The sequence below is a fragment of the Lepus europaeus genome, chromosome 15, assembly GCF_033115175.1.
Source record: "Lepus europaeus isolate LE1 chromosome 15, mLepTim1.pri, whole genome shotgun sequence".
Taxonomy (NCBI): Eukaryota; Metazoa; Chordata; class Mammalia; order Lagomorpha; family Leporidae; genus Lepus; species Lepus europaeus.
The window spans coordinates 30,924,059-30,951,537 of NC_084841.1; the positions used below are offsets into that span (position 1 = coordinate 30,924,059).

General features: G+C 51.3%; 1 protein-coding gene across 3 annotated transcripts in view; it reads left to right on the forward strand.

Moving 5' to 3' along the window:
• EGFLAM (EGF like, fibronectin type III and laminin G domains) overlaps positions 1-27,479 on the forward strand; it is a 179,527-nt gene that overhangs the window by 144,007 nt on the left and 8,041 nt on the right. Inside the window, exons 16-21 of one of the 3 annotated variants that reach the window (XM_062212122.1) lie at positions 3,630-3,741; positions 7,883-7,999; positions 10,490-10,576; positions 10,635-10,670; positions 18,998-19,076; positions 22,152-22,240. In XM_062212122.1, the coding sequence (XP_062068106.1) occupies positions 3,630-3,741; positions 7,883-7,999; positions 10,490-10,576; positions 10,635-10,670; positions 18,998-19,048 (403 nt within the window). In that variant the 3' untranslated portion in view covers positions 19,049-19,076; positions 22,152-22,240. Of the gene's footprint in view, positions 1-3,629; positions 3,742-7,882; positions 8,000-10,489; positions 10,671-18,997; positions 19,077-22,151; positions 22,296-27,479 lie in introns of those variants that run through there. The other 2 variants (XM_062212121.1, XM_062212123.1) reach the window with 2 other exon arrangements.

Sequence of the window (27,479 nt, forward strand, 5' to 3'; positions counted from 1 at the left end):
GTGCCCTGACCAGTGTATGGCGAGTAGTTGGAATTGCATGGCGGTAAATGGATGCTCCTAAAACACTGGCTGGTATTTTCAGACTTGGTCGGAGCAGTCCGATCGCCCCTCCTGTTACGAAGTTTGTACTGTGGGGTCATCTAGGAGACTGCTTGTTCCCATGCAGGTGAGGCCATGTATCAGAATTTCTCAGCGTCTGTGCTTAGCAGGTGTAGTATTTTCCTTTGTTTATGTCTCCCCCTTCTTACATCGTTCCTCCCATGTTGGTTTTAACCTTCAAGCCAGACGCACGGTCATTTAATGGCAGCATGCCTCTTGTTGCTCCACTTGCCTGATTCTGCTCTTCTGAAATTCAGTAGGACGTCTTGCTCCACGGTGCCCTGGATCGGGATATCAGTCAGTGTGTTGTTGTAAGGGAAATGGCAGCTGTATACGGTCACCATCCGTATTGCTTACCTGTCATTTATAGAAAGAGTCTACAGGGGAGATGTCACCACTGTTCATCACCCTGAATGGCTGATCATTTTTTAAGGCTGCTGGGACATCTTCACAGTGTTAAGTTTCAACAATTCTTTAAAAAGGGCACTGGGTTAGTTTTTGTCCTTGTGGCTCAACTGCTACGCCCAGGTGACATTTCCCACCTTGGGAATTGGACAACATTTTTGTACCTCTGATTATGCAAAAACATCCCATATCTCATGACAATTTTGGTGGGTATTTAATTGATTCCATTTACATATGATTATGCAAAACAGCCTAAACAAGTCATTCGGAACTACACGTCAAGTTGAGAAAGGAAGACACCTTGAATATCACCTTGCACTTGGCAGTGGCTTCTTTCTCAATGAGGAGTGACCAGAGAGAGGCAGGGAAGGCCAGGGCTGGTCAACCCCCCTCCCGGACAGGCCCCTCTCTGCCCTGCCTCTCGGTGGCGGCAGCGCCAGCTCTACCATCCCAGGCCCGAGGACCCTTGACACATCCCGCGTTTCTCCCTTTCATAACTCCGTGCCTGTTTTTGACACAAGGTGCTTTCAAATTTTTAAGACATAAATTGCTGCTTCCTGGACTGTCGGGAAAGGAAAGTGGGAACCAAGTGTCAGAAGATGAAATGAGGCAGGAGTGTCCAAGGAAGGAGGCACCCTCTGGGTCCTTGGCCCATCCTTGGCCCAGCCTAAGCCGACAGTAGCCAGCCCCGTTGATGCTTCAGCTGCTCCCTTGGAAGCTGTTTCCGCTCATCAAGAAAATGCAGTGTATGCCTGAACTACAGGAAGCTGAGGAACTGGCCACATGGTTTTAGCTCGAGGAGGAGGAGAAGGTGGCAAATTCATTATGAACTTGATTCAAAAATCGAGACAGTTGGAATGAGTTCTTTATAGCCATGATCGATATCGCTGTGCTGGGGGAAGGCAGGGTGTTGACCCTGAAGGACCTCTGTGAGGCAGGACGTGAGAGTGGTGCTGTTAGTTATTATGGAGATAGACCACTTAAAAAGGGCCGCTTGTTTCTTTATTGCATATTGATTTAGGCAAGGTGATTAAATTCTAATTGCTAAGGACAAATCACAAAAGCATTCGCCAGCACAAAAGAAAGAAATCAAGTTAGGGGGTGGTGACCCTTCAATAATTGTGCCCATTGCCATTCCTCGTTGTTGTCTGAAGAAGATCCAGGACCGAAAAGTAATTGGGAGGTTCAGTGATGGCTAGGAACGCAGCACCGTTGGAATGACCCATGCAATCATTATACCCTTTCTGCAAACCCCACTATTTAATGTAATGCATGAAACTCCCATAAATATCATCTAAACTTCAAGTGTTGCTACCTTCAATTAGTGATTGGATTTTATAAAGGTAATTTTGATCCTTGACACAGTATCACAAAACACGAGCTCTGTCTCCCCTTCTGTTAGTCCGTGTTGTGCTGCTGGAACAGAATCCCTGGGACTGGGTTGGTTATTTATTTATGTACTTATGTATTTACTTTAGAGATTTATTTATTTATTTGAAAGACAGAGTTACAGAAAGAGAAGGAGAGAGAGAGAGAGAGAGAGAGAGAGATCTTCCATCTACTGGTTTACTTCCCAAATAGCCACAACAGCTGGGGCTGGGCCATACTGAAGCCAGGCAGCTGGGATTCCATCCAGATCTCCCATGTGGGTGGCATGGGCCCAAACTACCTTCCCAGGTGCATTAGCAGAGAGCTGGATAGGAGGGGTAGCAGCCAGGACACAAGCTAGCGCCCATATGGGATGTGGACATCTCAGGCGGTGGCTTAAACCACTGTGCGTATGCACACATGTGCACACAAGAGATAGAGACATAGAGAGAAGAAAGGAGGAGGAAGGAGGCTCAATCCATCCTTTTATCACGAAGTCACTCCCACAATAATGACAGCAATCTCTTGACCTAATCACCATGCAGAAATCCCATTTCTTGGTACTGCTGCCTTGGGAATTCAATTTCTAACAACTGAACTTTAGAGGACACATCCGAACAATGACACCCCCAGTACTTTGTGATGAAAACGTTTAAACATAGAGAAGTGCAAAGAATTATACAGTAACCATTCCTCTGACCACTACCTAATGAGTTGCCTTATCACATCTAGCCATCCTTGTATCCATTCGTCCTCCCTCCCTCCCTGCCTCCCCGCCTCCCCGCCTCCCTGCCTCCCTCCCTCTCTCCCTCTCTCCCTCTCTCCCTCTCTCCCTCCCGTCCTTCCTCTGTCCATGCATTTCAAAGGATGTTTGCAGACGTGAGTTGTTTTGCACCATCACCCACAGGAAGCTCATGAACCTTCCAAGCCTGTGCTCAGTTATGGTTGTATTTTACCCTCGTGTCACCCATGTCTACAAAACCAGATACACTGTCCCCACATTTCAGGATTATTAGAGGGATGCATAATACAATAAATGCAGTGCTCCCACTAGGAACAGATCCAGTAACTGGTAGCTCATCTGCTGTTGTTACTAGGTGTGGATTATTTTCTTTTTGCTACATGAATTAGTGCACCTCAGGTTGGCACCAGGCTCCTCATAACTAAATGGATGAAAATAGCCCTGACATACTAATCCAGGCTCAGTTTCTAGAGTCGCAGAGCCGACAGGCTCTGGTTCTCTATATGTAGAAAAAGGTAGCTTGGGAGGGGATTGGCTTAATGATCATGGAGACTGAGAAGTGCCGTGGCCTGCCGTGTGCAAGCTGGAAGTTCGAGAAAGCTCGTAGTGTAGTTCTACCCAAGCTTGAAGGCCTCGCAACCAACAGGTCCGTGGTGCACATCCCAGTCGGAATCCAAAGGCCTCAGAACCGCCCCCATCTTGAAGACCCCAGGACTAAGAGCATCGATGCCAAAGGGCAGGAGAAGATCGACGCTTCAGCTCAACAGCAGAAGCCAATTCTCCCTTCCTCCACCTACCAGGTCTATTCAGGCCCCAGCAGGTTGGGTGATGCCACCAGACTCGGGGACAGGGATCTTCTTTGCACCATCTACCGATGCAAAGCTAATCTCTTCTGAAGCCCACTCTCAGACACATCCAGAAAGAGTGTTCTAGCTAATGTTGTACCAGCTCTCTTGGCATCCCTTAGCCCAGGCAAGTTGACCCATAAAATTAACACTGTGTCTTCCTTCAACAGGAGTGAAGAACCCCTCACCCTTGGCCACTGGCACGAGCTACGGGTGTCTCGCACAGCAAAGAATGGGATCTTGCAGGTGGATAAGCAGAAGGTGGTTGAGGGAATGGCAGAGGTAAGAGAAACACACCTTTTCTCTCGATGGTTAATGTGAAGTAGATTGACTTCTACTTGGTACAAAAATAGCACAGTGGAGTGGTTAAGCACACAAACGCCAGTACCTCGGTTGAAATCCCGGCTTTCCACTGCTCAAATTGCTTACCTTTTCTATTCCTCCTCAGCTATGAAGGGCAATAACGGTAGTACCGGCTTCATAATGGTGTAGGGATTAAGTGAGTTAATATTTAATAAGCACAGCCCTTACAAAATTGTCTTCTACTCCCTTTACCCCCAACTTTCATATCTTACTGACAGGGTAATGTAGTGGGGGGTGGGACCATTGGTTTGGGAGTGACACCTCGGACAAGAAGAGAGTGTAAAACCAGACTCCTGGAGTTCAAAAGCTAGCTTCATGATGCACCAGTGGGCTGAGCCTGTTCAGTAACTCAATCTCCCCTTGTCTGTTTCTCAGCTCACAGTTATCCTCATATCCATGAGGAGAGAGGAGATAATGATGGTGCTTCAATCATTCGGAACTAAGAAATAAGCTGATTGTATTTGTAAAACCCAACAGTGCCCTACACGAGCTCAGGACTGTGAAGCTGTTTAAAAGTATTTTTCTAATTGGCTCCTCGTGTACTTTCATGGATCCAAAAGCTCAAAGTTTCTACTCGAGTTTACAACTTTCTTCCATGATTCTGTTCCCAAGGTCATGTCCAAAGAAAACACTTTTAAAAGCTAAAGGAAGTTTTGCTTTAAACTGTAACCTGCTAGGATTCTGCGTGTGCAAAAATGCACAGCCCCTAAAAACACAAGGAACTTTGGATTTGCCAGTGTCTCGGTTCCCAACAGTCTTCCTTCTGTGCAAAGCAAGGGTCAGAGAGGGCGCCGATCAGTCAGTGGATTGGTAGAGAAAGGAAAAGAAAGGAAGGGAGACCTTCGCTGGGGAATGAGGTCTTGGGCCAAGGAGGACAGAAGCAAAGAGGACTCACTTGTCTAGAACAGTGCTGGGGCCCACAGTGGCGAGAGGACCTGTGCGAACCAAGCACCTCCTTGGGAAAGAGAAGAATCCCAAACTAGGATCTTCTCCAGGAGGTGAGCACCCTTCACGCCTACAAAATCCTCCATAAGTATTTGAGGAAGGGAAGAGGGAGGGAGGGGTGGGGGCAGAGGGGAGGGGAAGGGGGAAGGAGAGAAGGAAGGAGAGAAGGAGGAGGAAGAGGAGGGCAGGGAAGGGAAGGGGGAAGGAAGATGGATGAAGGGAGGTGGATTTCAAAACCAGGGACACTTGTGGCGTAATCCAGAAAATTCTAACAGCTCACTTGTATCCAAAACAGAATTAGAGGCTCCCAGATGTAGACTGGCTGTATGTTGGCCTAATCCTGTAAGTTCAGAAAAGCACTGTATCTCTGTAGGCCTCAGTTTCGGTCACCTGTACAACAGGAATGAACATGTAGGATGGGGTTGTCTGTGACCATCAGTGAAGTCAGGTCTCTGGTTAGAAATAAGGAACTCTTCGGGACGTGGTGTTTACCTTTAGGGTGCAGGAGACACACAGGAGCATGCGTACCTCAGGGTTTCCATCACCACCAGTGCAGAGGATGAGAAGGAAAGCTCTAAGATAGAGCCAGCACCCACTGTATAGTTTTTCAACTGCCCGCGGCTGGGTGGAGCTGGCTGGGGCTGCTGTCCCCGCCCTGGGTGGCGGGGTGCCCATGTGGAAGGAGTGACACGGGCATGTGTGCCTTTGAGACAAGTCCTACAGAGGCTGCTCTGAGGCCCGGGGATGGGGGAAGGCCTGATGCTTGACCTCTGTGGCCTGAATCTTAATCAAGTCTCTCCCCTGGAGAGATTCTGGAGTCCAGCTCCCTAGTTCTGCATTCCATCCTCAAAGCCTGGCTGACAGGGGCAATGGTCTTGGCTCTAGGAGGCAGATGGGCACAGAGGTTAGAGTAGTCTGAGAGGCAAACCCAGGATGTAGGCACCCAGGAGCCCGTGTCCAGACTCAACCTGACCCTTCTCAGTGGAAGCAGACAGCCCTGAAAAGTACCAAGAGCCCATGGTTGGGTCCACCCCTGGCAGACAGGGCTGCTGAGGGCTCCACCAGCCCCAGCCCAGGGGTCTTGCTCAAAATGCTTCCAGCCAAGTGGAAGTGATGGGTCCGACACCAAGCACTTCCCCTGCAGAGCAGGCCTCACTTGGGGAGGTTTTCTTCTTCCTTCCTGGAGTCCCCTGTGGGTGGAGCAGCTGCATCTCTTGTTACAGAGAGAGGGAGAGGGAGAGACACAGAGAGATATCTTCACTCCCCAAATGGTTGCAGCAGTTGGAGCTGGGCCAATCGAAAGCCAGGATCCTTCCCTCTGCCCACATCCCCTCCAGAACCCTGGCTTGCTCCAGTGTCCCAAATTCTGTCTTCCTTGGCCACCCCCCACTCCCCATGTGTGGAGTAGGGGATGAGGCATCCATACTCCCCAAGTGCACCCATAGGCACCTATACAGACCTCATCAGTGTTGGTTACCACCTGCCTGTGTACTTATCTGTATTCCCCACAGTGTAAAGTGTAAACCCTTACAGCTTAGGACCTGGGTCTTTTGTTGTTGTTCCAGCACTTAACACAAGTGCCTGGAGCATAGCAGGTGCCTACTAGTTTTTGTTTATTAAATGATTGAATGCTGCTATTCTTTGTTCTTCTTGGATCACAAACCCAAGAAATAATGACTTATGTGCCTAGAGTGTGGTCACCCCCAGGTATCTCAAATTTTAGTTTATTTCAAAGTGTTATAAGATTTTAGCATTTTGCTTATATCAATAGAGTTGGTTGAGTTTAGGTATAAATGTTACACAGAGCTTGCTGTCTGGCCCAGCCACTGCAGTGTTGAACCTACTGTTAAAACCTCTACAAGGAAAGGAGGCCTCTGGGGACTCGCCCTGGGGTACCCTGTTCCACTGAGAATGTCTGTGTAATTTGTGTTTGATAACAAGGACTCCTCCCTCAATCCATGCCTGCCCTTTCTGGCCTCCGAGAGCATCTATCCTTACCATTACCGAACGTAATGATACCAACCATATTGGAAAAAAATGCTGTTGCTTCCAGCTCTGGCCAAGCACTAAATAAGTGTTAGCTCAGCCAGCAGCATAGCCAGACTGTGCTACAGCAAGTCGTGCACAACCCCTACATAGCAACAGCTTATAAGGAGGGTTTGGTTCTCACGCATCCAGCGTACCCACCTGTGGTTAGCTGCACCTTTAATCTGAGGCTGGGCTGAAGGAACAGAGGCAGGGAGAAGAGGCCCTGGTGAGCCACTCCCTGGCTCTGAAAGCTTCTGTCCAGAATGGACTCGGTTCACTGCTCACATTTTATTGGCTAAAGCAGGTCACGTGGTTCTCCTTCCTACAGGGAGGGCCCTGCTGATGTGTGCGGTGCACCAAGGAGTGGTAATGCAGGCTGCACATTCACTGTGACCCACAGACAAAGTGGATGCAAAGCTACTTCAAAATGTTTATGAGCAATGCCTACTATGAAATAGTGATTCATGGGTCTCAAAATATTTTTAAGTTTTATTTATTTTAAAGGCAGAAATAAAAAGGCAGAGAACTTCATCCACTGGTTCTCTCCCTAAATACCTACAACAGCCAGGGCTGGGCCAAGCCAGAGCCAGGAGCCAGGAGCCAGGAAGTCAATCCAGGTCTCCCATGTGAGTAGCGGGCATCTGTGTGTGTGAACCATTACCTGATGCCTCTCAGGGTGCACGTTAGCAAGAATCCAGAAACGGAAGCAGTACTGGGACTTAAACCCAGCCATTCCCATATGGGGTGCAGGGTGTCTCAAGTGACATGGTAACCATGGCACCAAATGTCTATCCCAAAACTTCCCTTTGAATTCCACTTTTCCACAAACTCTTTGAAGTATTCTCCTATTGGGATTCCTGAAATAGAGCCTTGGAAACATCAGGAAGTCTACCAACAGTCCAGCAGGTGTTAGGTAGGGAAGTGAAGCGAGAGGAGGGGTGAGGCTGGTGCGTGGACAGCTTGCTGTGCTGGGTCTTAAGGGTGTCTCTGCCACCAGATTCCCCACCAGGTGGACGCACAGGCCCGTTTGAGGGCCGTGAGCATCTCCTTACAGTGATATTGTGCTTTGTGTGTGATCTGTTGGCAGGGAGGCTTCACGCAGATTAAGTGCAACACAGACATTTTTATTGGTGGAGTCCCCAATTACGACGATGTGAAGAAGAACTCGGGCGTCCTCAGGCCATTCACCGGGAGCATCCAGAAGGTAGAGGTTTCACTGTCTCCTGCTTCCTGGGCCCCCCGACTGTAGACACTGGGGCTGCGGATTGTGCCTGGTGGGCTTGCTGCACCTAAGGAAGGTGGTGAGAGAAGAGCTTGAGGATTTTACTTTTCTGATGCCCACAGCATAGCTCTCCAACCCCATTGTTTTGCCACATCCTTTCCTGGGTCTATGCTATGCCGATATTCCATGCATGCCACTAGACAAAGGTGGATTTTTATAGAAAATCCACGAAAATATTCTGGGCCTGTGAGGGAGGCAGCAGGCATCTCTCAGGTTGCTGTGGACACACACCTCTACAGCAGGGAAGCGGGTGAGTGGTCAGCGACGGCAGCTCTTGGCTCGTGCTTCTCGTTGGCCTTGGCAAACTCTCATGTTCACCCCCATCCCTGAGCAGCTACTGACCAGCAGTCATGGAACTAAGCTCTTATTTGTAGAAATTATTTACTATTTATTTGAAGGGCAGAACAAGACACAGATGGAGAGACAGATAGAGATCCCCCATCCACTGGTTCACTCCCCGGATGCCTACAGCAACCAGGGCCGGGCCAGGCAGAAGCGAGGAACTCAATCCAGGTCTCCCTGCCGGGTGGCAGGGACCTGGTACTTGCGCCATCACCTGCTGCCTCCCAGGAAGCAGGAAGCTGGAAGCAGGAGTGGAGGCACCAGGACTCCAAGTCGGGCACTCCTGTGGGGTAGAGGCTTCCGAAGCAGCGTCCTCACCATACCAAAGCTCTTGAGAACATAGAGGAGTTCTTCTCCAGGAGGCTCAGGAGAAAACGACTCAGCTAGGAGGAGCTGCTGACCCCCCCAGGTCTGATGCTTAATCCCTTTCCAGTGGCTGCCGGAGGTCTCTGGCAACTTGACTCAACAGCCCCTGCTTTCATGGCAACCAAACACTGCGGGGAAAGGAGCGGGGAACAGCATGTTCCCTTCTGGATGTTGGCATCACCAGTTAGCAACCAAGGGGCCGTGTGGGCCACCGATGGGTTTGGGGCGTGAGGTGAAGTGCGAGGGAGGCTAACGCGAGGGAGGAAGGGTGGGAAAAGGTCCTAACGTGGTGGGCATAACCCAGCACCCAGGAGGGACCCTGGAGTTGGGTCTCTCTTGTCTTGCCTCCCTGTGTACAGCCCTGACCCTGGTGTGCTTCCCTATGTGGCTGAACCTCAGTGTCGGGGACACTTCCTTGTCTGCCCAGGAGTAGCACTGGCTGTGCCCCTTGTCTGTTGACATTCACATCTGAGATGCTGAGAAGTTTCACCTGCTCTGTGCACCCTTCCCACGCCACACACTGCCCTGGCAGGGCAGCTCTCCCCTCTCCATGAAGAGACATTGGCTGAGCCCTAGTCCACTGCAAACAGAGCCATGCTTGCCCCGTCTCAAACACCTGTCGCTTGGTTTCACTGGCCTACCTTTTCATCATGAAAAGGTGGGGATTGGATAAAGTTTCTGGCCACTCCCTAGCAGCTTCTCAGATTCAGGACTGGGGCCAAGTCTTCTCCCCACGTTCCCCAAGGATCAGGCAAGCCTTTGGTGACATGGATTCCTGGCAGGAAGTGCCACTGCTAACTCGTTAAAGCCTCCTGGACAGTCAGGGCTCCCCTGGCAGGGGTCCTCTCTGCCCCTGAATTCTGCAAAGCCAGCAACAGTTCAGAATACATGCACCTTCCCAGCTAAGGTGCAAAACCTAGATCCATTTGTTTGGGGGCTAGAGAGCCCTGCAATGCCTACTGGGAATTCATCAGTTTCCCTAGAGCTACATTGTAGGATAAAGGGTGCAAAGGAGCTCTCCCAACCCTTCACCCCCCAGAAACACACGCACAGCGGTGCCAGAAGTGTAACCTCAGTTCATTTCCAATTTTTTCAGTGGTGGGGAGAGGGAGAGAGCACAGGAGAGTTGGGGGAGGAGGGCAGAAGGAGTGAGCTGGACACTCAAGGAGGCCCAGTGATGGAGTTCAAGGAGATGGCACAAGAGCATTAGCCAGAAGTATCTGGAAGCCTCGGTGGCTTCCACAGCCCCCACGGCCACTGTTCCCCAGGGATTCCTGCCCTTTGACCCTCGATTTGAAACTCTCACTCGGCTTTCTAAGAGCAGCTCTCAACTTTGGCTGCAGCTCCCCAAGTGATTCTTGGGAGCTTTCTTAAGTCACTGAGGACTGGGCGTCCCCTGCAGATTCTGGTTCCATGGGGTTGGGTGGGTGGGGCATTGGCAGATGGAGGACCCAAATGTTCAGGTTCCTGGGACTCCTTTCTGAGCTCCCTGGGAGGCTGATTTTCCAGAACCAAGGGAGTCATTTATCTTGCAGATCCCCAGCACTCCAGCTCCTGCACCCTTACAAGTCCGTAAAAGCAAGGCTTGCACTCCCACGTGTTCCATCCCCTCGCCCTGTGGAGCTTAGTGTGTTCAGGGAGTTTAGGAAGACCTCAAAAGTGTTGCCTCCAATCCTGAACTTTTTTCCATTTTTCTCTCCCAAGATCGTCCTGAATGACCGAACCATCCACGTGAAACACGACTTCACGTCCGGCGTGAACGTGGACAATGCCGCCCATCCTTGCCTGGGGGCCCCCTGCACCCATGGGGGCAGCTGCCGGCCCCGGAAGGAGGGCTATGAGTGTGACTGCCCCCTGGGCTTTGAGGGGCTGCACTGCCAGAAAGGTACCCTCGGGGGTCCCAAGCCACTGCTTCCTGGAAGGAGTTGGGGGACTGGGCGGATCGCTGGGGGACCCCCACTCTGAAAGGCAGGATTGGTTACACTGGTTCAGCCATACTGGTTATTTTGGTCAATGATTTCAATTAGTTATTGGATGGTTAATTGTATATAATGCTTTAATAATGAAAAATGCATTTCTTTATTGAAAAGGCAGTTACAGAAAGAGAGGCAGGGGGAGGGGGAAAGAGAGAGAGAGAGATTCCTCCATCTTCTGGCTCACTCCACAAATGGTCTCAACAGCCAGGGCTGGGCCAGCCTGCCAAAAACTCCATCTGGGTCTCCCACGTCGGTGGCAGGGGCACAAGCACCTGGGCCATCTTCTGCTGCTTTCCCAGGTGCATTAGCAAGGAGCTGGATCAGAAGTGGAGCAGCCCATACTCAAATTGGCACTCTTTGGGATGCTAGTGTTACAGGTGGTGGCTTAACTTGCTATTCCATAACGCATGCCCCTGATGATTTCTTCATAGGAATTAAAATCTGACATACTTCTATAACAGTAGGTTGTTATAATATGCTTTATTTTGGTGCAAAAAGTTGTTGCCATCCATGCATACAAGGGTTCTTCAAAGAGTTCATAGAAAGTATATATGATGAAACATGGATTTCAAAAATTTTTCACCAAGACCTTTCCATGAACTTTTTGAAGTCCACTTGTAAGTGAGGCAATGCATCGAAGACATTTATAAGAGTGCCTGGTAAGTACTCAACCCGTAGGAGCCATTCTTGTGATTGGTAGGAAAAAGGAAATGCATTAGCAAGTGCCTGAGCTATGCAGTTCCCCTCTTGCCCTTGACTGAGAGCCAGGGCAGTCATAGACCATGAGTTCCTGCTGGATTTGCTTTCTGTACCTGCGGGGGCTGTGGTCCTGGCACCAAGGAGAGGCCTGCCCGCGTATGTCGGTCGTGTTGGGCCTCATGGGTCTCCTGTTTCAAACGTCAGTGTGGCCTCACCTGCACGGGAGCAAGGAGAAGGGGAAGGGGAAGAAGAGAGAGGGAGAGGAGAGAGGAGTGAGGAAGGAAGGAGGAAGAAGGAAGGGGAGAGAGAGAGAGAGGGAGAGAGGGAGAGAGGAGGAGAGGGAGAGGGAGAGAGCAAACAGGCCTGAAGGGAGAAAGGCAGTGAGCTTGTAAAGCAATGTTCTCTCTTCTCTTCTCTTCTCTTCTCTTCTCTTCTCTTCTCTTCTCTTCTCTTCTCTTCTCTTCTCTTCTCTTCTCTTCTCTTCTCTTCTTTCTCTTTCTCTTCTCTCTCTCTCTCTCTCTCTCTCTCTCTCTCTCTCTCTCTCTCTCCTCTACCTATTTCCTGGTTCCTTGGGTTTGCATCAAATCTATGGCTTAGGGAAAAACTATCAATTACAGGTAGATACTTTGGTACCAGGTAATAGCAGGGGAAGTCGTTTTGTAGCAGCCCTGGAGAACATGAAAGATGACAGGTTTCCACTGAGAAGACTTAGCATTTCTTGGATTTAAATGAATTTTGAAAATTGAATAGCAAAACATGCAATGTATTTTTTTAACAAAGAAAAGTAATTGATGCATTTGTGAATTATCCTGATTTCAATCCTGTAATTCTAACAAGCAAATCACAATTTAGCTAATAGGATGGCCTTGCAGAGTTCAAGTTCAAGTTCAAGAGAGGCGTGCTCATTCAGAAAATTGGATCTGGATGTCCTACATCCGTGTTTGTTTGCTAAGTCTGCACTGCTACCACAGGCACTTCTGGCTTTCCTCTCACACTGAGGGCCAGTGTGTAAGTGAGCATTTAGCTCTGGGCATTAAAAGAAGGAAAGGATAATTTGTGAGCATCGTGTTAGCCCTTGTTTCCTGCTGTAGAACATTGGCCATGGCCGATAGGAGGGGCTCACGTTGGCAGCTTTGTTACAATAGGGTCAAGTTCATTGAGAAGCAGATCTCACAGGAGTGATGGGGCCGATCCCACGGAGGACCTAGCTGGCTTGGTGAGCTCTGGGGGAATGCACAGCAAGCCGGGGTATTCGGATGGCACGCAAGCTTTTTTCCTGCAAAATGGATCAGGGCGGAGAGTAAGTGGTTCTGTGGCTCCTCAGGGAGGCCGGCTTCCTCTAGCCTCATCAGAGAGTGGCAGGTGGAGCCCACCAGGGCCATCGCTGGAAGTCTTAGCGCTTGCTCTTGCTCACCTCTTGGTGGCACAGGAGGACAAGGGTCACTCAGAGAAACGCCGGGGCAGTTGCAGGCACCAGACCAGCAGGGGGCGGTGGGGACCCTCATCATCCCCGCTGAGCTGCTGTGGTACTCTCAGGCTGCCACAGGCTCCCCACCTCAGCGGGGATCTCAGAGATCTTCCATCTGCTGCTTCACTCACCGAATACCTGCAACAGCCAAGGCTGGGCCAGGCTGAACCAGGAGCCTGGAACTTAATCCAAGTCTCCCAAGTGGGTGGCAGGGACCCAAGCACTAGGGACATCACCTGTTACCTCCCAGGGTGCACATTAGCAGGAGTTGGAAGTGGCAGTGGAGCTGGGACTCGAACCAGGCACTCCCACATGGAATGTGGCCAACCCAAGCAGTGTCTTAGCCACTGCATCAATGACCATTTCTGAGGGCTCTCATTTTTATTCTTTTTTTTAAAAAAAGATTTATTTATTTATTTGAGAGGCAGAGTTATAGACACAGAGAGGGAGAGACAGACAGAAAGCTCTTCCATCCGCTGATACACTCTCCACATAGCTGCAATGGCCAGAGCTGGGCTGATCTGAGCCAGAAGCTTCCTCTGGTCTCCCACGCAGTTCCAGGGGCCCAAGCACTTGGGCTATCTTCTGCTGCTTTCCCAGGCCATCAGCAGGGAGTTAGATTGGAAGTGGAGCAGCCGGTACTCAAACTGGCACCCATATGGGATGCCAGCACCACAGGCAGAGGCTTAACCTAGTATACCACAGCATTGGACCCATATTCTTTTTTTTAAGATTTATTCATTTGAAAGTTATGGAGAGAGGGAGAGGGAGGGAGAGGAGAGGGAGAGGGAGAGAGAGAGAGAGAGAATATATCAATCTTCCATCTGCTGGTTTAATCCCAAGATGGCTACAACAGCCAGATCTGGGCCAGGCCAAAGCCAGGAACCAGGAGCTTCATCTGGGTCTCCCATGTTGGGGGCAGGGACCCCAAACACTAGGGCCATTCTGCTGCTTTTCCCAGGCCATTAGCAGAGAGCTGGATCAGAAGTGGGGCAGCCATGACACAAACTGGCTCCCGTATGAGACGCTGCCATTGCCGATGATGGCTTTACCCACGACACCACAGTGCCAATTCCAGCTGTCACCTGTAGACATCTTCCTCCACCTCACACCTCCAACCATGTACTCCCCAACACCCATGCCCCTTTTCCTCTCTCCCCAGGGTTATTAACAAGGCCTCCTCTCAGAAAAGGAATCCCATCCTCAGAGAGACCTCTTTCTCTCTCTCATCCAAAGTGCTCCATCTTGTATCCCAGTTCCTCGGAACGCATGCACCTAACGTGCTTGTAGGTGACAGTGAGTTTTACCAAGCCCATGTAGAAACCTGCATTCTACATAGTGTGAATTACTATGGCACGCACATACACAAAATGACAAGTGAGGTTCTGTGGTCCAAGACATTTGGCTGAGTAAACAAACAGCTCCATCTTCTGCAGGACTTCTCAGCCCTAGTCATGTCCTGAGCATCCGTAGAAAGGTACAGGGCACAGGTGTTTCCTCCTGGGTTCTCCTAGCCAGTAGCAAACAGCCCACTTGGGAAACAACCGAGCCCCACTCCTCTTTTTCCTACCCTTACAGGCCACTAGATGGCGGTGTTTCTCTGCTGAGTGTGCTGTGGGTGGCAGAGCCGTAGGCCTAGGCCATGGCTCTTCAGGGATGCACAGCCCTGAGGGTGCAGAACTTGCCCGGTGGATGCCGATGGACCACACACGCAACCTTCTGTACTGTAGTTGGTAGACGCACCTCGTGTAGCCGAGGCTGATTCTGGTGACTCCTTTTTTTATCCTAGGATGAAAAAGCATAGCTTCTGTAAACATAGACCCTACTTTAAGAAGACTGTGTACGTAAAAGCACAGACTAGTGAAACGTATTTTGTGCATACTACAGAGAATTCATCCTCTTAGGAGGGTTTCTCACTAAGCAATGGGAAAGATGGAGGTCTCGTGCCCAGAGGCTGGTCTTTCGATAGCTGAAGAATTAGTCATACAGAGTTTGTTTTTCTACTTTGTGGCTACAGAATCTGCCTACTGTGGCCTGAGTAGCCCTTATCCCAAACACTTGATTTTTTTTTTAAATTTTGGAGCATTTGCATATACATAATGCGATTTCTGCAGGAGGACAGACTTACGTGTAAATGCAGATTCACTTATGTCTCACGTACATCATACACACTTGGTCCGAGGATAATCGTACACCATATTTGTGGTGCACCTGCATGTTGACTTGACCCATCACCTGAGTCATGTGGGACATTTTCCACTCATGCCATCAGGTTGGTACCCGAACGCTTTAGGATTCTGGAGCCTTTTAGACTTCAGATCTTTGGATTGGAGATGCTTGTCCTGTAGGGCAAAGGATGCCACCGCAGGTAGAACTGTGTGACAAGGGTGCGAGTGCCCTGCGGAGGAGCAGGCTGCCCGTGGAGGAGGTGAGGCCCCAGGGGCCTCCACCCAGTTTGCAGGTGGAGGAATGAGTTGTTGGGAGAGCCGGGCGAGGGAATCCGCAAGCTGCTTTCCTTGTGAGTGCCGAGTGAGCCAGTGTGCGTGAAAGGGCTATCGTCCCTTCAGAATCCCCTGGGGAACGTAAAGTTCCTCAGGTGGGCAGTTTGCCCTGCCTGGGCTGTGGGACTTCCATTCGGCTGTTGTGGGTGAGAAAAGGACAAGACACATTCCCCTGGGACCATCAGGAAGACCGTCGCACCAGAGGGAAGAACGCAGAGAGAATCAGGTGGAAAGGTTGGGTTCAAGTGCGCTGGAGTTCCCAGTAGTATTGACATAAGCCACAGGGGCCCAACAGGGCTGGATGGAGGTCACTTCCAGCTCTCATGGTTTGGAACAGGACTTTTTCCCCCATGCAAACTGACCGACCTGAATGTATCTTCACCATGTCATGTCCGCCGCTGGAGCGTGCCCTGGCCCTCTGTCCATCACAGGATAACCAGGGCTCTGGAATCTTGCAAAGGATGCTGGGGTGGGGTTTAGGGCACTGTTTTGCACAATGGAGGGAAAGAGGCAGCCGCAGCCTTATCGATGCTTCCTCACGGGCAGCCTACAGCCAGGAAAAGTCAGAAGCGTTGGCAGGGCCCCAAGCTCTTCAGCAAGGAGCTCTCTCTGCAGGTTGGGAAGACGTGGGCGGTCAGTGGCAGGCAAAGGAGCCTCCAAAGTGATAAGAAGAATAAGATAACTCATTATCATAAAGTCTCCTTGGTCCGCCTCCAGCCTCAGGCCATTCAGCAGAGATGGGAGCGAAGAGGGAGTGGGCGGGTGCCACCCGTGCCCAGCAGAGTCTGGTGGGGCCTGAGTTCCCGGAGAGGTGGTCCTGGGCTTTGTGATGGGCCCAAGGCCGTCCCCTAAGCGCTCTGTCCCCCCTGCGCAACCAGGAGTTCTGCAATGGCTGCGAAAGTCTGACTCTCCCTGTTCTCTTTCACGCTGGCACCGGGCAGAGTGTGGGAATTACTGCCTCAATAGTAAGTACAGGGAGTCCTCTGAGGCCAAGACGCCCTGGGCTCCTGCCAGGCCAGGCTGCGGCCAGGTCCTGGGCTCAGCGCACACGCAGCAGAGGGCGCGGGGGTGGGCTGCATGGGAGCGCTTGCGGGGACCCTCCCTCTGCACCCCAGCACGGCCCAGGAACCCCCTCCCCACCCCCACCAAGCTCTGGCTGCAGCTCCTGAGCCTGGGCTAAGCCGGCCGGTGTCAGGGCTCCATGTGCAGAGCCAATGTGTGACAGTCACGTCCTGACCACTTCATGGAGTCCGGGCAACGAGGGCTGTTGGCCTCAGGCCCACGGCCATGGCCAACAACAGCAGGGACGCGCCCTGGCTGTGACTCCCGCCCTGGGCCCAAGCCAGAGCTTCGAGGGGGCTCCTCGTTCAGCCCCTTAGATGTCCAATCCTCCTCTCGCCTCCGTGGCTCCTGGTTCCTGAGCTGTCGCCCTGGCAGCCCTGCCCCCACCCCTGTTCGCTGTCTCCTCTCCCCTTCCCCAGGGGGTGATCTCTCTCTCTCTCTGTCTCCCTCTCTCCCTCTCTTTCTCTCTTTCTCTCTGCTGGTTTCCTTCCTTTTCCATGCCCCTCTTCTCCCTGCCTGGGGGCTGCCACCTTGCTGTGTCTCCCTCGGTTCTTGGGGGTCCTGGGGGTCGTGCCCTCCACTGCTCCAGGCGGCAGGCCCCTTGTTTTTCCTTCTCTGCTGCGGCTGTTTGCTCCGGGCTCCTTGCCCGTCCTGGGGCTGGCTGCTTTGCCTCCCACTCCTTCCTGTCTCCACTTCCCTTCCTCGCCGGCTCTTCCTCCTACCTGCCTTGCCCAGGAGCTCGGCAGGCGGAGGCTGTGGCCGCTGGGCCCCTCCTCCCTGTCCCTTCTGTCCCTGGGGCCAGAGAACCCTGTCCAGGGCTGCGCTGTTCGCAGAACCAGTGGGCAGTGTCTTGCTGCCTAACTCAGCAATGACCTTTGCCAATTTTCTCCTCCTTTGCTTCTCTTACTCACTTTTCTCTTTCCCTCCTTAGTTGCCACCCCCGCCCCCCTTTTAATTTCCCCAGAAAAGATTTTGGGAGCCTGCCATGCCTATCTGCTATCACGGGGGCTTGGACGTAGGGGGCCAGTGGCATTCGTTTGCTATGGTCTCTCCCTCTTTTTAATGTTTAAAAGTTGAGTTTAAACTCGCCCATTGTTCATGGGCACCACACAATTATACATTTTCTCTCTGGGAGCAGAGTCCTGACTTTTAGTGTCTTTTTGCACCAACCACATATTTTCTTGAAACTCTAATTGTCACAAATCAAGTATTTATTTGTTTTCATTCATTTGGAAGGCAGAGAGAGACAGCCAGACACAGAGATCCTCCGTCCACTGCTCTCTCCCCAAATGCCTCCAACAGTCAGGGATGGGCCAGGCCAAAGCCAGGAGACTAGAACTTAAGCCAGGTCTCCCATGTGGTTGGTGGGGACCCCAGGACTACAGCTGTCACCGGCTGCTCCCCAGGCTGCACATCAGCGGGAAGCCGGGGGCAGAATCAGAGCCAGGACTCAAACCCAGGCACACCAAGGCGGGATACAGGCACCCCAAGTTCCATCTTGACCACCGCACCAAACGCCAACCCCAGCACGAGGAGTAGCTGCAGAAGTGGATAATTCTCCCCTCCAGCCAGCATTGTGCACGTTTCTCTGCATTGGAGATTTGTTCTGCCTTCAACCCGCTAAACTTCCATTCCTCCATCTTTAGTTATTGCCGCTCTCCTAGAAATCCCCTAGCCTCATTCCCGGCTTGTGACACCGAACACAGCTGCTTAACCTGTTCTTTTACAAGAGAGTGATTCCCCAGAAAAACAGTGTGCTGAGAAGCTGGGAGAAAGGCAATGGATTTCTGAAATCCCAGAAAGTGAAAAGGGACCAGGAGGCCCAGTTAACCCGAGGCTGTCCGGCTCGTGGTCTGTGGCTCTCTCAGCCGCGTGATCTTGAACAAATATCCTCGGTGCTTTCTATGCGTCACTTTCCCCTGCTGTAAAATGGGCATAACCAGCCCTCTCCTTCCCCCACTCTTGCTGCTACTCCACGAGGCTGTGGCAAAGACCTTGGAAAACATCGCAGGGGACGGTGATCGGTAAACCCGAGTCAAAGCCTCATCCATTGCACGCCACAGGTCCCTGGAGGTCCTACCTGGGGTAGATTAGCTTCCAACGAAGACAGCCTCGTGGGCCTGGATTAGGGCTTGTTTTTTGCACCTCCCTGGGAGAACATCTGGGATTCTCCCCAGCTGCTCCCCACGTGGCGCAAGTCTTGCTCTCTGGCTTCCAGGAATCACTGGGAACAGTGTCAGTGCATTGCAAGGCCTGCTCCGTAGCTCTGGCCAGTGGCAGTGACTGCCAGCCCCCTGGGGGATGGGGAAGCCAATGCCAGGTCATGAGGTCGGGTGTTTCTGAACCTGGCCAAGCGCGCGTGCAGCCCAAGAGCAAGGGGCTGACAAGTTGTGAAATGCCACAGTCCCAGGGGCTGGCTTTCTGGGTGTCTCCCTGCCTGGTGTGTGAGTGCAGAGGTCAAGAGAGCCAACGGACCGTATAACTCCCGTCTTCTGTTCTGTCCCAGCCATCACAGAAGCCATTGAGACCCCGCAGTTCACAGGCCGGAGTTACCTGATGTATGACAACCCAGACATCCTCAAGAGGTAATGTGTTTCAGCGGCTTCCTTATCCCCTCGCAGGTCGATTTCTCAATGTCTTTCCCGGTGCTTTTGCTTATCTTTCCTGCCAGAAGGTAATTCTCCAAGAAGGCCCTTTAGCCATGGCCTTAGGGGGAAAAAGTGCACAAAATAAACATAGAAACTAAAACACAACACAAGAAAAACAAACCAAACTTGGGAGGAAAAAAATAAATTTTTCAAACCAATCCCATGACAACAGATGCAAACCCTCTCTGGCCAGTGGGCTTGGAGAGGGTCGTGTGACCCAGCACGGGGGCTTCCAGTGTTGAGGCTTTGATAAGCAGGGAGCATTGGATGCCTCTGAAGTCCAGGTTGTGATGTGACTCCATGAGCAGAGCAGTGAGCTGGATGCTTTGCTCTGGCCGTGGTGTGCAGTGCTGTTGGGTACCAGCAGTGGGAGGGCCAGCTGCTCCCCTACCCAGACAGCAGCTCCAAGCTCATATCCTGCTGGCTCAGGTCCTACCCTATCTCTTCCTCCTCAAAGGTCTCGTGTCCTCATCAGGCTCTGGCCAGTTCACAGAGGTGCTGGCCCAAGGAGATGCCCACATCACAGCCAGAGCTGCAGGCCCAGCCTTGGTTTTGCCGTCACATGGCAGGAGGCCAGGCTGGCAAAGTCTTCCAACCAGCCAAGCTTGTCTTGAACACTTTGAGTTGGCACCTTCTCTCTTCCTTTCATGTCCCCTCATTCTTTGTAGTTTATAATGTGCCACCTACCCTCTCTGCCCCCAGCACAACCATGCTAGAATGTTCTTTCCTTTTCAAGTTGATTGCACGATAACAGAGCAGGCCAATCTTTGAGCTAAAGGCATCCGGCTCTTAGGCACAGAGCTTGATGACTTTACAAAGAATGAAAATGCTTGAGAGAAATGTTCCTGGGGCACTGGATGGCCCTGGTGACTCTGATTGCATACCAGACAGACATTGCTTCATGTCTCTAAGCCCAGGAGATATTTACCTATGTTGTCTTGTCATGGGGACTTAGGTAAAACACATTCCCAGCCAGGAGGGAGCCTCTTCCTTCTTCAGCTCGTTATTTGCCAAGACAGAAGGTCACGGCGTCCCCCAGAAAGCAGGGATCTTGTGATCCTGGTCTTCAACTCCTGCAGCTTAGTGAGAGACACTGGGTGATCAGGGGAAGGGGGGGCAGTGGGCTGGAGTAGAAGTAGGGCGCCCCCAGCCACAGCAGCTCTGATGGTATCTCTGCATGTGCGCATGTATGAAAGTCTACTTGGCCGGCGCCGCAGCTCAATAGGCTAATCCTCCACCTAGCGGCGCCGGCACACCGGGTTCTAGTCCCAGTCAGGGCACCGGATTCTGTCCCGGTTGCCCCTCTTCCAGGCCAGCTCTCTGCTATGGCCCGGGAGTGCAGTGGAGGATGGCCCAAGTGCTTGGGCCCTGCACCCGCATGGGAGACCAGGAGAAGCACCTGGCTCCTGCCATCGGATCAGCGCGGTACGCCGGCCGCGGTGGCCATTGGAGGGTGAACCAATGGCAAAGGAAGACCTTTCTCTCTGTCTCTCTCTCTCACTGTCCACTCTGCCTGTCAAAAATTTAAAAAAAAAAAAAGTCTACTTGCATGTAGGTCAAGTTCAGGGTCTGTTTCTGATACTTGGTGGCAAATAACAGAAAACTCAAATTAAAATGTCTTACAACATGATCAGTATTTGTTATTTCATGTAGCAGTTGGTCCAGACTTGGGCTGGATCCTGGGTTGTTTAATTTCAGGCACCAACTGCATCGTCCAGGACCTGGGTCTCATCCCTAGCTCTGCCTTGTTATCCACCGCCTAGTCTCTGAGGCCCCTCCCCTGCTGTCCATCAGGTGCTTGTAAAACACAGCCATGCCCAGTGGAAGTCCACAAGACTTCCTGGCTTGAGTCATATGATTCTTTTTTAAAGTAAGAAAATCCTTCCTAGAACACACCTGGAACATTTCCCCCTATCTCATTGGACAGTCGCGGGTCACATGCCCACCCTGAAATCAACCACTGACAAAAGAAATGGAAGCATCTTGATTGACATGTGCCAATCAGTAGACCCAAGGCAAGGGGGAGAAGGAAGGCATCTGGAGCAAAAGTGGGGGAAAGCAGATCCCCAGGGAAGCGGCCAGGGCAGCATTGCTTCCCTCTCACTACTCCAAGGCCCCCCAAGGGGAAGGCAAACTCGGTCTCTTCCTGCCTAGATTGGGCTCTAGGAATCCAAGACTAAAGTCCCTCCACTCCTCCCCATAGAATGCACTTGACAGCTCTACACCCAGGGTTGTGGGACAAACAGAGGGATGAGAAAATGGAAGAAGAAACTTGTCCAGTAGTGCCCTATTAGTAGCAATAAGAAGTTCTGTTTACTGCTCTCTCACCTTTTGTTTGAGGAATCCCATGCCTGCTCCCCTACCTACATCAGTTGAAAAACTGCTCGCTGTAGTGAGAATTTCTGGACTAGCCCATTTCCAATAGTGGGTGACAGCACAGGTTTCCAGCTTGGGGAAGGAGCCCATAGCTTGGACAGCCCTCTTCCCTCACCACCTCCTGACCCTCTCCACCCTGCCTCTGCCTCAACACCCCTCCCAGCCATCAGCCCCTCTTGTCTGAGAGCCCACCCCTTTCCAGTCCCTGGGTCCAAATCCCGCCCCTACAGACAGCCATGACCAGAGCTGGCCATTCCCAGCAGTGATCAAAGCCAGGGGAGCGGCTGCCCCTTGAGCTCCTTGGAAATTGGGAAAGTTGATTTCTGCTGGACAGGGTGGGAGCGGTTTCCCATGGCCTGTGAGTAATAGGAAAGAGCAAAACCTGATGGTGGGTACAGGGGTGCAGCCTGGGAATGGCGTTGGCCACAGACTTGCTGAACAGTGACTCAGCAAGTGCTCTCCCGTGGAGCTTCGCAGTGCGTGGAGCCAAGTGTGCAGGGTGATACTATTTCTAACCTCCTGGAAGTAAGATTATCCTTACACCTGGTTGCTCGGGGCTGGCCAATGCAACTGGGACTACTCAGAAACAGATGTTGGTGATTGACTGGGTGGACTTGTTTATGCATTTCCTTCCAGGGTGTCAGGCTCAAGATCAAATGCATTCATGAGGTTTAAGACAACCGCCAAGGATGGCCTGTTGATGTGGAGGGGAGACAGCCCCATGAGACCCAACAGTGACTTCATTGCCCTGGGCCTTCGGGATGGAGCCCTGGTGTTCAGGTAAGCGCCCCTCCGGCTGCGTGCAGCTGTGTCCTCTCGTCTTCCTCAGATGGAACAGAGCACGCCAAATACAGTGCTCCAAACGTGAGCCAAAAACACAGGCTGTTGGAATTGGCTGTAGCCGGAAGCTCTGGGCTTACGTGAGCCTCTGGCCCTTTCCAGAATCCATCCACTAATCTAGAGCAAAAGTCTGCAAACGGGCCGAATCTGGCTCACCCCCCCCCCCCCCAGTTTTATAAATAAGGTTGTACTGGAATACTACGGTATCCATGTAATGGCAAGGACTGTGACCTTGCTACAATGGCACATTTGAGTTACTTTTGGTAGAATTGTATGGCAAAGTCTAAAACATTTGCAGTCTGGCCCATTTCAGAGCAAATCTGTGACCCTGTCCTAGTGTGTTCCTTCTGTACGCTCCTCACCCTCCAGCTGGGATGAAACAGAAGAAGATGCCAGGGCCGGTGCTGTGGTGTAGTGGGCTAAGCCTTCATCTGCAGTGCCAGTATCCCATATGGGTGCTGGTTTGTGTCCCAACTACTCCACTTCCAATCCAGCTCTCTGCTGTGGCCTGGGAAAGCAGTGGAAGATGACCCAAGTCCTTGGGCCCCTGCACCTACATAGGAAACCTGGAAGAAGCTCCTGGCTCTTGGCTTTGGATTGGCGCAGCTCCACCCATTGCAGCCATTTGGGCAGTAAACCAACAAATGGAAGACTTTCTTTCTGTAACTCTACCTCTCAAATAAATAAATAAAATTGTAGGAAAAAAATAAAGGGTGCTGATCCCGCTGAGTATGGAAGGAGTCTTTAGCTCATCCTCAGCTCAGGGTGCTGAAGATCTGAACTCTGGGAACCTTGGCTTTAAACTTGAACTTGGGCCCTTGTTGCTGTGTAGCTTTAGGAAGGAGAATGCCTGGTCTCCAGCCTTCTGCAGCCAGAGGATCGAGATTGCCATAGTTTGTATCTCTTTCTGCTTACTTTAGACTCCTCTCAACTTTCTCAGATGTGTGGCTGTAAGGAATTACCTGGACAGTTTCTCCCAAGCAGCATGGGAGAGAGCTGAGTTTCCAAAGGGCAGGGACTGTCGGGTGTACCTCTAGAGATCGCAGTGACACATTCTCCCTTGAGAGGAGAAGTTCTCCTCTCACCCAATGCTTTTCGAAGTGTGGCCCCTGGAGCAGCAGCAGCAGCAGCAGCAGCAGCATCCTGCACCCGGCAGCTTGGTAGAGAGGCGGATTCTCAGGCTTCATCCCGACCTGCTGAGCCAGAAACACTCTGGGCCTGGGCCCAGCAATGTGTGCTGTGAGCATTTGTTTTTCCTTTCTCTGTTTGAAGATTGATTTATTCATTTGAAAGACAGCTGCAGAGAGGGAAAGAGAGCAAGAGAGCCAGAGAACGAGTGCTCTTCCATCCGCTGCTTCACTCCCCAAATGGCTGCAATGGCCGGGGCTGGACCAAGCTGAAACCAGGAGCCAGGAGCTCCATCCAGGTCTCCCAGGTGGATGGCAGGAGCCCAGGTGCTTGGGCCATCTTCTTCCTTCCCAGGTGCAGTATCAGGGAGTTGGATTGAAAGCAGGGCAGCCGGGACATGAACTCGTGTTCTGATACGAGATACTGGCATCGCAGGTGCAGCTTAAACCCCTGGGCCACAGTGCTGGCCCCATGACCACTTCTTCAGGAGATTCTCTGGCCTGCTAAGATTTAAGTGCCCCTGCTCCATCTCCAAATCACATGCCCCACGTGAAAGCGCAGAGAGAGAGAAATCTCCCATCCGGTGGGACACTTCTCACCCAGCAGTTCACTTCCCATCCTCTCCAAATGCCTGCGGTGGCCAGGGCTGGACCAGACCAAAGCCAGCACCCCGGAAGTCAGTCTGGCTCTCCAGCATGGGTGGCAGAAGCCAACTATTTGAGCCATCACTTGCTGCCTCCCAAGGCGTGCATTAGCAGGAAACTGGCGTGGAGAGCAGACCCAGGACCTGAACCCCGGCACTCTGTTGTGGGACGTGAGTGTCCGAAGCGACATCTTAATTCACTGCGCCAAACCCTGTCATCCCTGTCGTGGTGTCTAGTGCGAGGGTTCACGAAATGCTATGAGATTAGTGAGAACAGGAACAGACAAGGGAGAGCTAGCTGAACGACAGAGGAGGTGAGCATTTTACCCTGGGACTGTGTGAGTCGCGTGCCAGAATGACTGACAGCCAGAAGAGGTTGACATAAATCTGTTTGAAGTGAGGAAAAGACATTATGAGAGGAACTGTCACTTGTCCAACATCACGCTAGCCCGTAAATAAGCAGAGCTTGCAAAGTGCTTCACTCCCATGCTACTGGGGACTTTGGGGACATAGGTGTAGCCGTAGGCTGGAGGCTGGCAGGTGCGAGGCAGCTTCTCAACCCTGTCTGCTCCCTTGCCCTGGGGACCCCACCCGGCATTGGCTCAGAGGTCAGACATGTAGCTCCCCACGCTGAGTTTTAGCCTGGTGGCCTCCAAGCCTTTTTCTTGTGGTTTTCCTGTGGTTAACCTCGTCGAGGCCTCAAGTACTTGACTGTGCCCAGAAAAGGGAACTGAAACAGTAGCTCAGCCTTGGGTGGGATGGCCCAACTTCCCCCCAAAATTGCCAACGGAGGCCTATCCGCCACCCACTCCAGCCCAACCGGAAACCTGAAGAAGGTCAGGGCCGTCCCCAACCCTGGGAGGAGGGCTCTCTGCCCTCGCCCAGGCTCTTAGTACCCTTCTCCCAACCCCCTCTCCATTGTAGGTGCATTTCTGGCTTCCGACAATTGGCTCTGTGTTTCCCCTGTGATCCTAGAGTCTTCTGGTTGTGCTATGTGTGAGATGCACTGCTGGACTGAGGCCCAGGCAGACTTCTGCACCTGGGCCTGGGCCTGAAGCCACATGCTTGCTGCTCCACCAAATTTCCTTCCCTCTGGGCAGTGATTCTGCCCTGTCCATGCCCCCAGCACAGACCTGTGCAATACTGCCATGGGCTGGGCACCGAGAGGAATGCTGGTGTAGGCCAACACTGCACATGTCAGCAGACAGCAAATTGCGCAGGGGCCTGTTCCAAATCCTGCTGTGTCCCCTGCGATGCTGAGGGAGCAGGGCTAGGTGGGCCCCAGGATCTGATAGGAAACAAGCACCCCAGGTGATTCCAGGAACTGTGTCCTAGGAATCAGGGTCCCACGTGGCTTTGGAGTCACACATGCAGGATTGCCACAGCTGTGTGATCTCATGCAAGTGACCTAACTTCTCTGAGCCTCTGTTCCTTTTTGTCTGTAAAAGTTCAGGGTGAGCTGTGAGGCTTCAGTGGATTTGAATTCAGGATGTGACTGAGCTAGTTATTAGTGATGATGATCCTAGGAATTCTGGTCCTGGTTGTGTGTATGCTGGGCTCTCAAAGCCCCTACCTGGGAGAGGTGACAGGTGAGGAAGTTAGCACAATATAACTGCTTCATAAATTTTGGCTTGTAAAATTATTATTGTTTTCTACATATTTGAAAGGCAGAGAGAAAGAGAGAGGGAGAAAGAGAGAGATCCCACCTTTTTCACTAGTATACTGCCTGCATCAGCTGGAACTGGGCCAGGCTGAAGCCGGGAGTGGGTTGCTCCCTCCACATCTCCTGTGCAGATGGCACAAACCCAACTACTTGAGCCATCACCTGCTGCCTCCCTGGGTGTGAACTGGTGGGGAGCTGGATTCAGCAGCCAGCGCTGGGAATTGAACCCAGGCACTCGATAACGGATGCAGGCATTTGAACCGCGAGGCTGAGCACCGGCTCCCCAGCACCTGCTGTTTGGAAGGAGACATGGGCTCTGCTCCTCCAGGAGCGCTTATCACCGGATCCCAGAGAGTCGGTCGTCCTGTGATGAAGATAAATCAGCCTTGAGGCTTTGGTGCGTGATCTGGGCCCAGAGTAAACACCAAAGGAATCCTGAGATAAGAAAATACGCTCTCGACTTTCTGGACTCTTCCTCGCCTAAACGCTGGTCCTTTTATGATTTCGTTCTCAAAGCCCTTCTGCTAGGGAATACAGAAACGCAATGGAACTTTTTTTTTAAACTTTTATTTAGTAAATATAATTTTCCAAAGTACAGTTTATGGATTACAATGGCTTCCCCCACCCCATAACTTCCCTCCCACCCGCACCCCTCCCATCTCCCGCTCCCTCTCCCATTCCATTCGCATCAAGCTTCATTTTCAATTATCTTTATATACAGAAGATCAATTTAGTATATATTAAGTAAAGATTTCATCAGTTTGCACCCACACAGGACATAAAGTGTAAAATACTGTTTGAGTACTAGTTATAGCATTAATTCACATTGGACAACACATTAAGGACAGAGATCCCACATGAGGAGTAAGTACACAGTGACTCCTGTTGTTGACTTAACAATTTGACTCTCTTGTTTATGGCGTCAGAAATCTGCCTAGGCTCTTATCATGAGCTGCCAAGGCTATGGAAGCCTCTTGAGTTCACTGACTTCAATCTTATTTAGACAAGGTCATAGTCAAAGTGGAAGTTCTCTCCTCCCTTCAGAGAAAGGTACCTCCTTCTTTGATGGCCCCGTTCTTTGTACTGGGATCTCACTCGCAGAGATCTTTCATTTAGGTCTTTTTTTTTTTTTTTTTTTGCCAGAGTGTCTTGGCTTTCCATGCCTAAAATACTCTCATGGGCTCTTGAGCCAGATCCAAGTGCCTTAAGGGCTGATTCTGAGGCCAGAGTGCTGTTTAGGACATCTGCCATTCTATGAGTCTGCTGTGTATCCCGCTTCCCATGTTGGACCGTTCTCTCCCTTTTTGATTCTATCAGTTAGTATTAGCAGACACTAGTTTTGTTTGTGTGATCCCTTTGACTCTTAGACCTATCAGTGTGATTAATTGTGAACTGAAATTGATCACTTGGACTAGTGAGATGGCATTGGTACATGCAATCTTGATGAGATTGTATTGGAATCCCCTGGCACATTTCTAACTCCAGCGTTTGGGGCAAGTCCGATTGAGCATGTCCCAAATTGTACATCTCCTCCCTCTCTTATTCCCACTCTTAAATTTAACAGGGATCACTTTTCAGTTAAATTTCAACACCTAAGAATAAATGTGTGTTAATTACAGAGGTCAACCAATAGTATTAACTAGAACAAAAAAAAAATACTAAAAGGGATAAAGTATTAAATTGTACATCC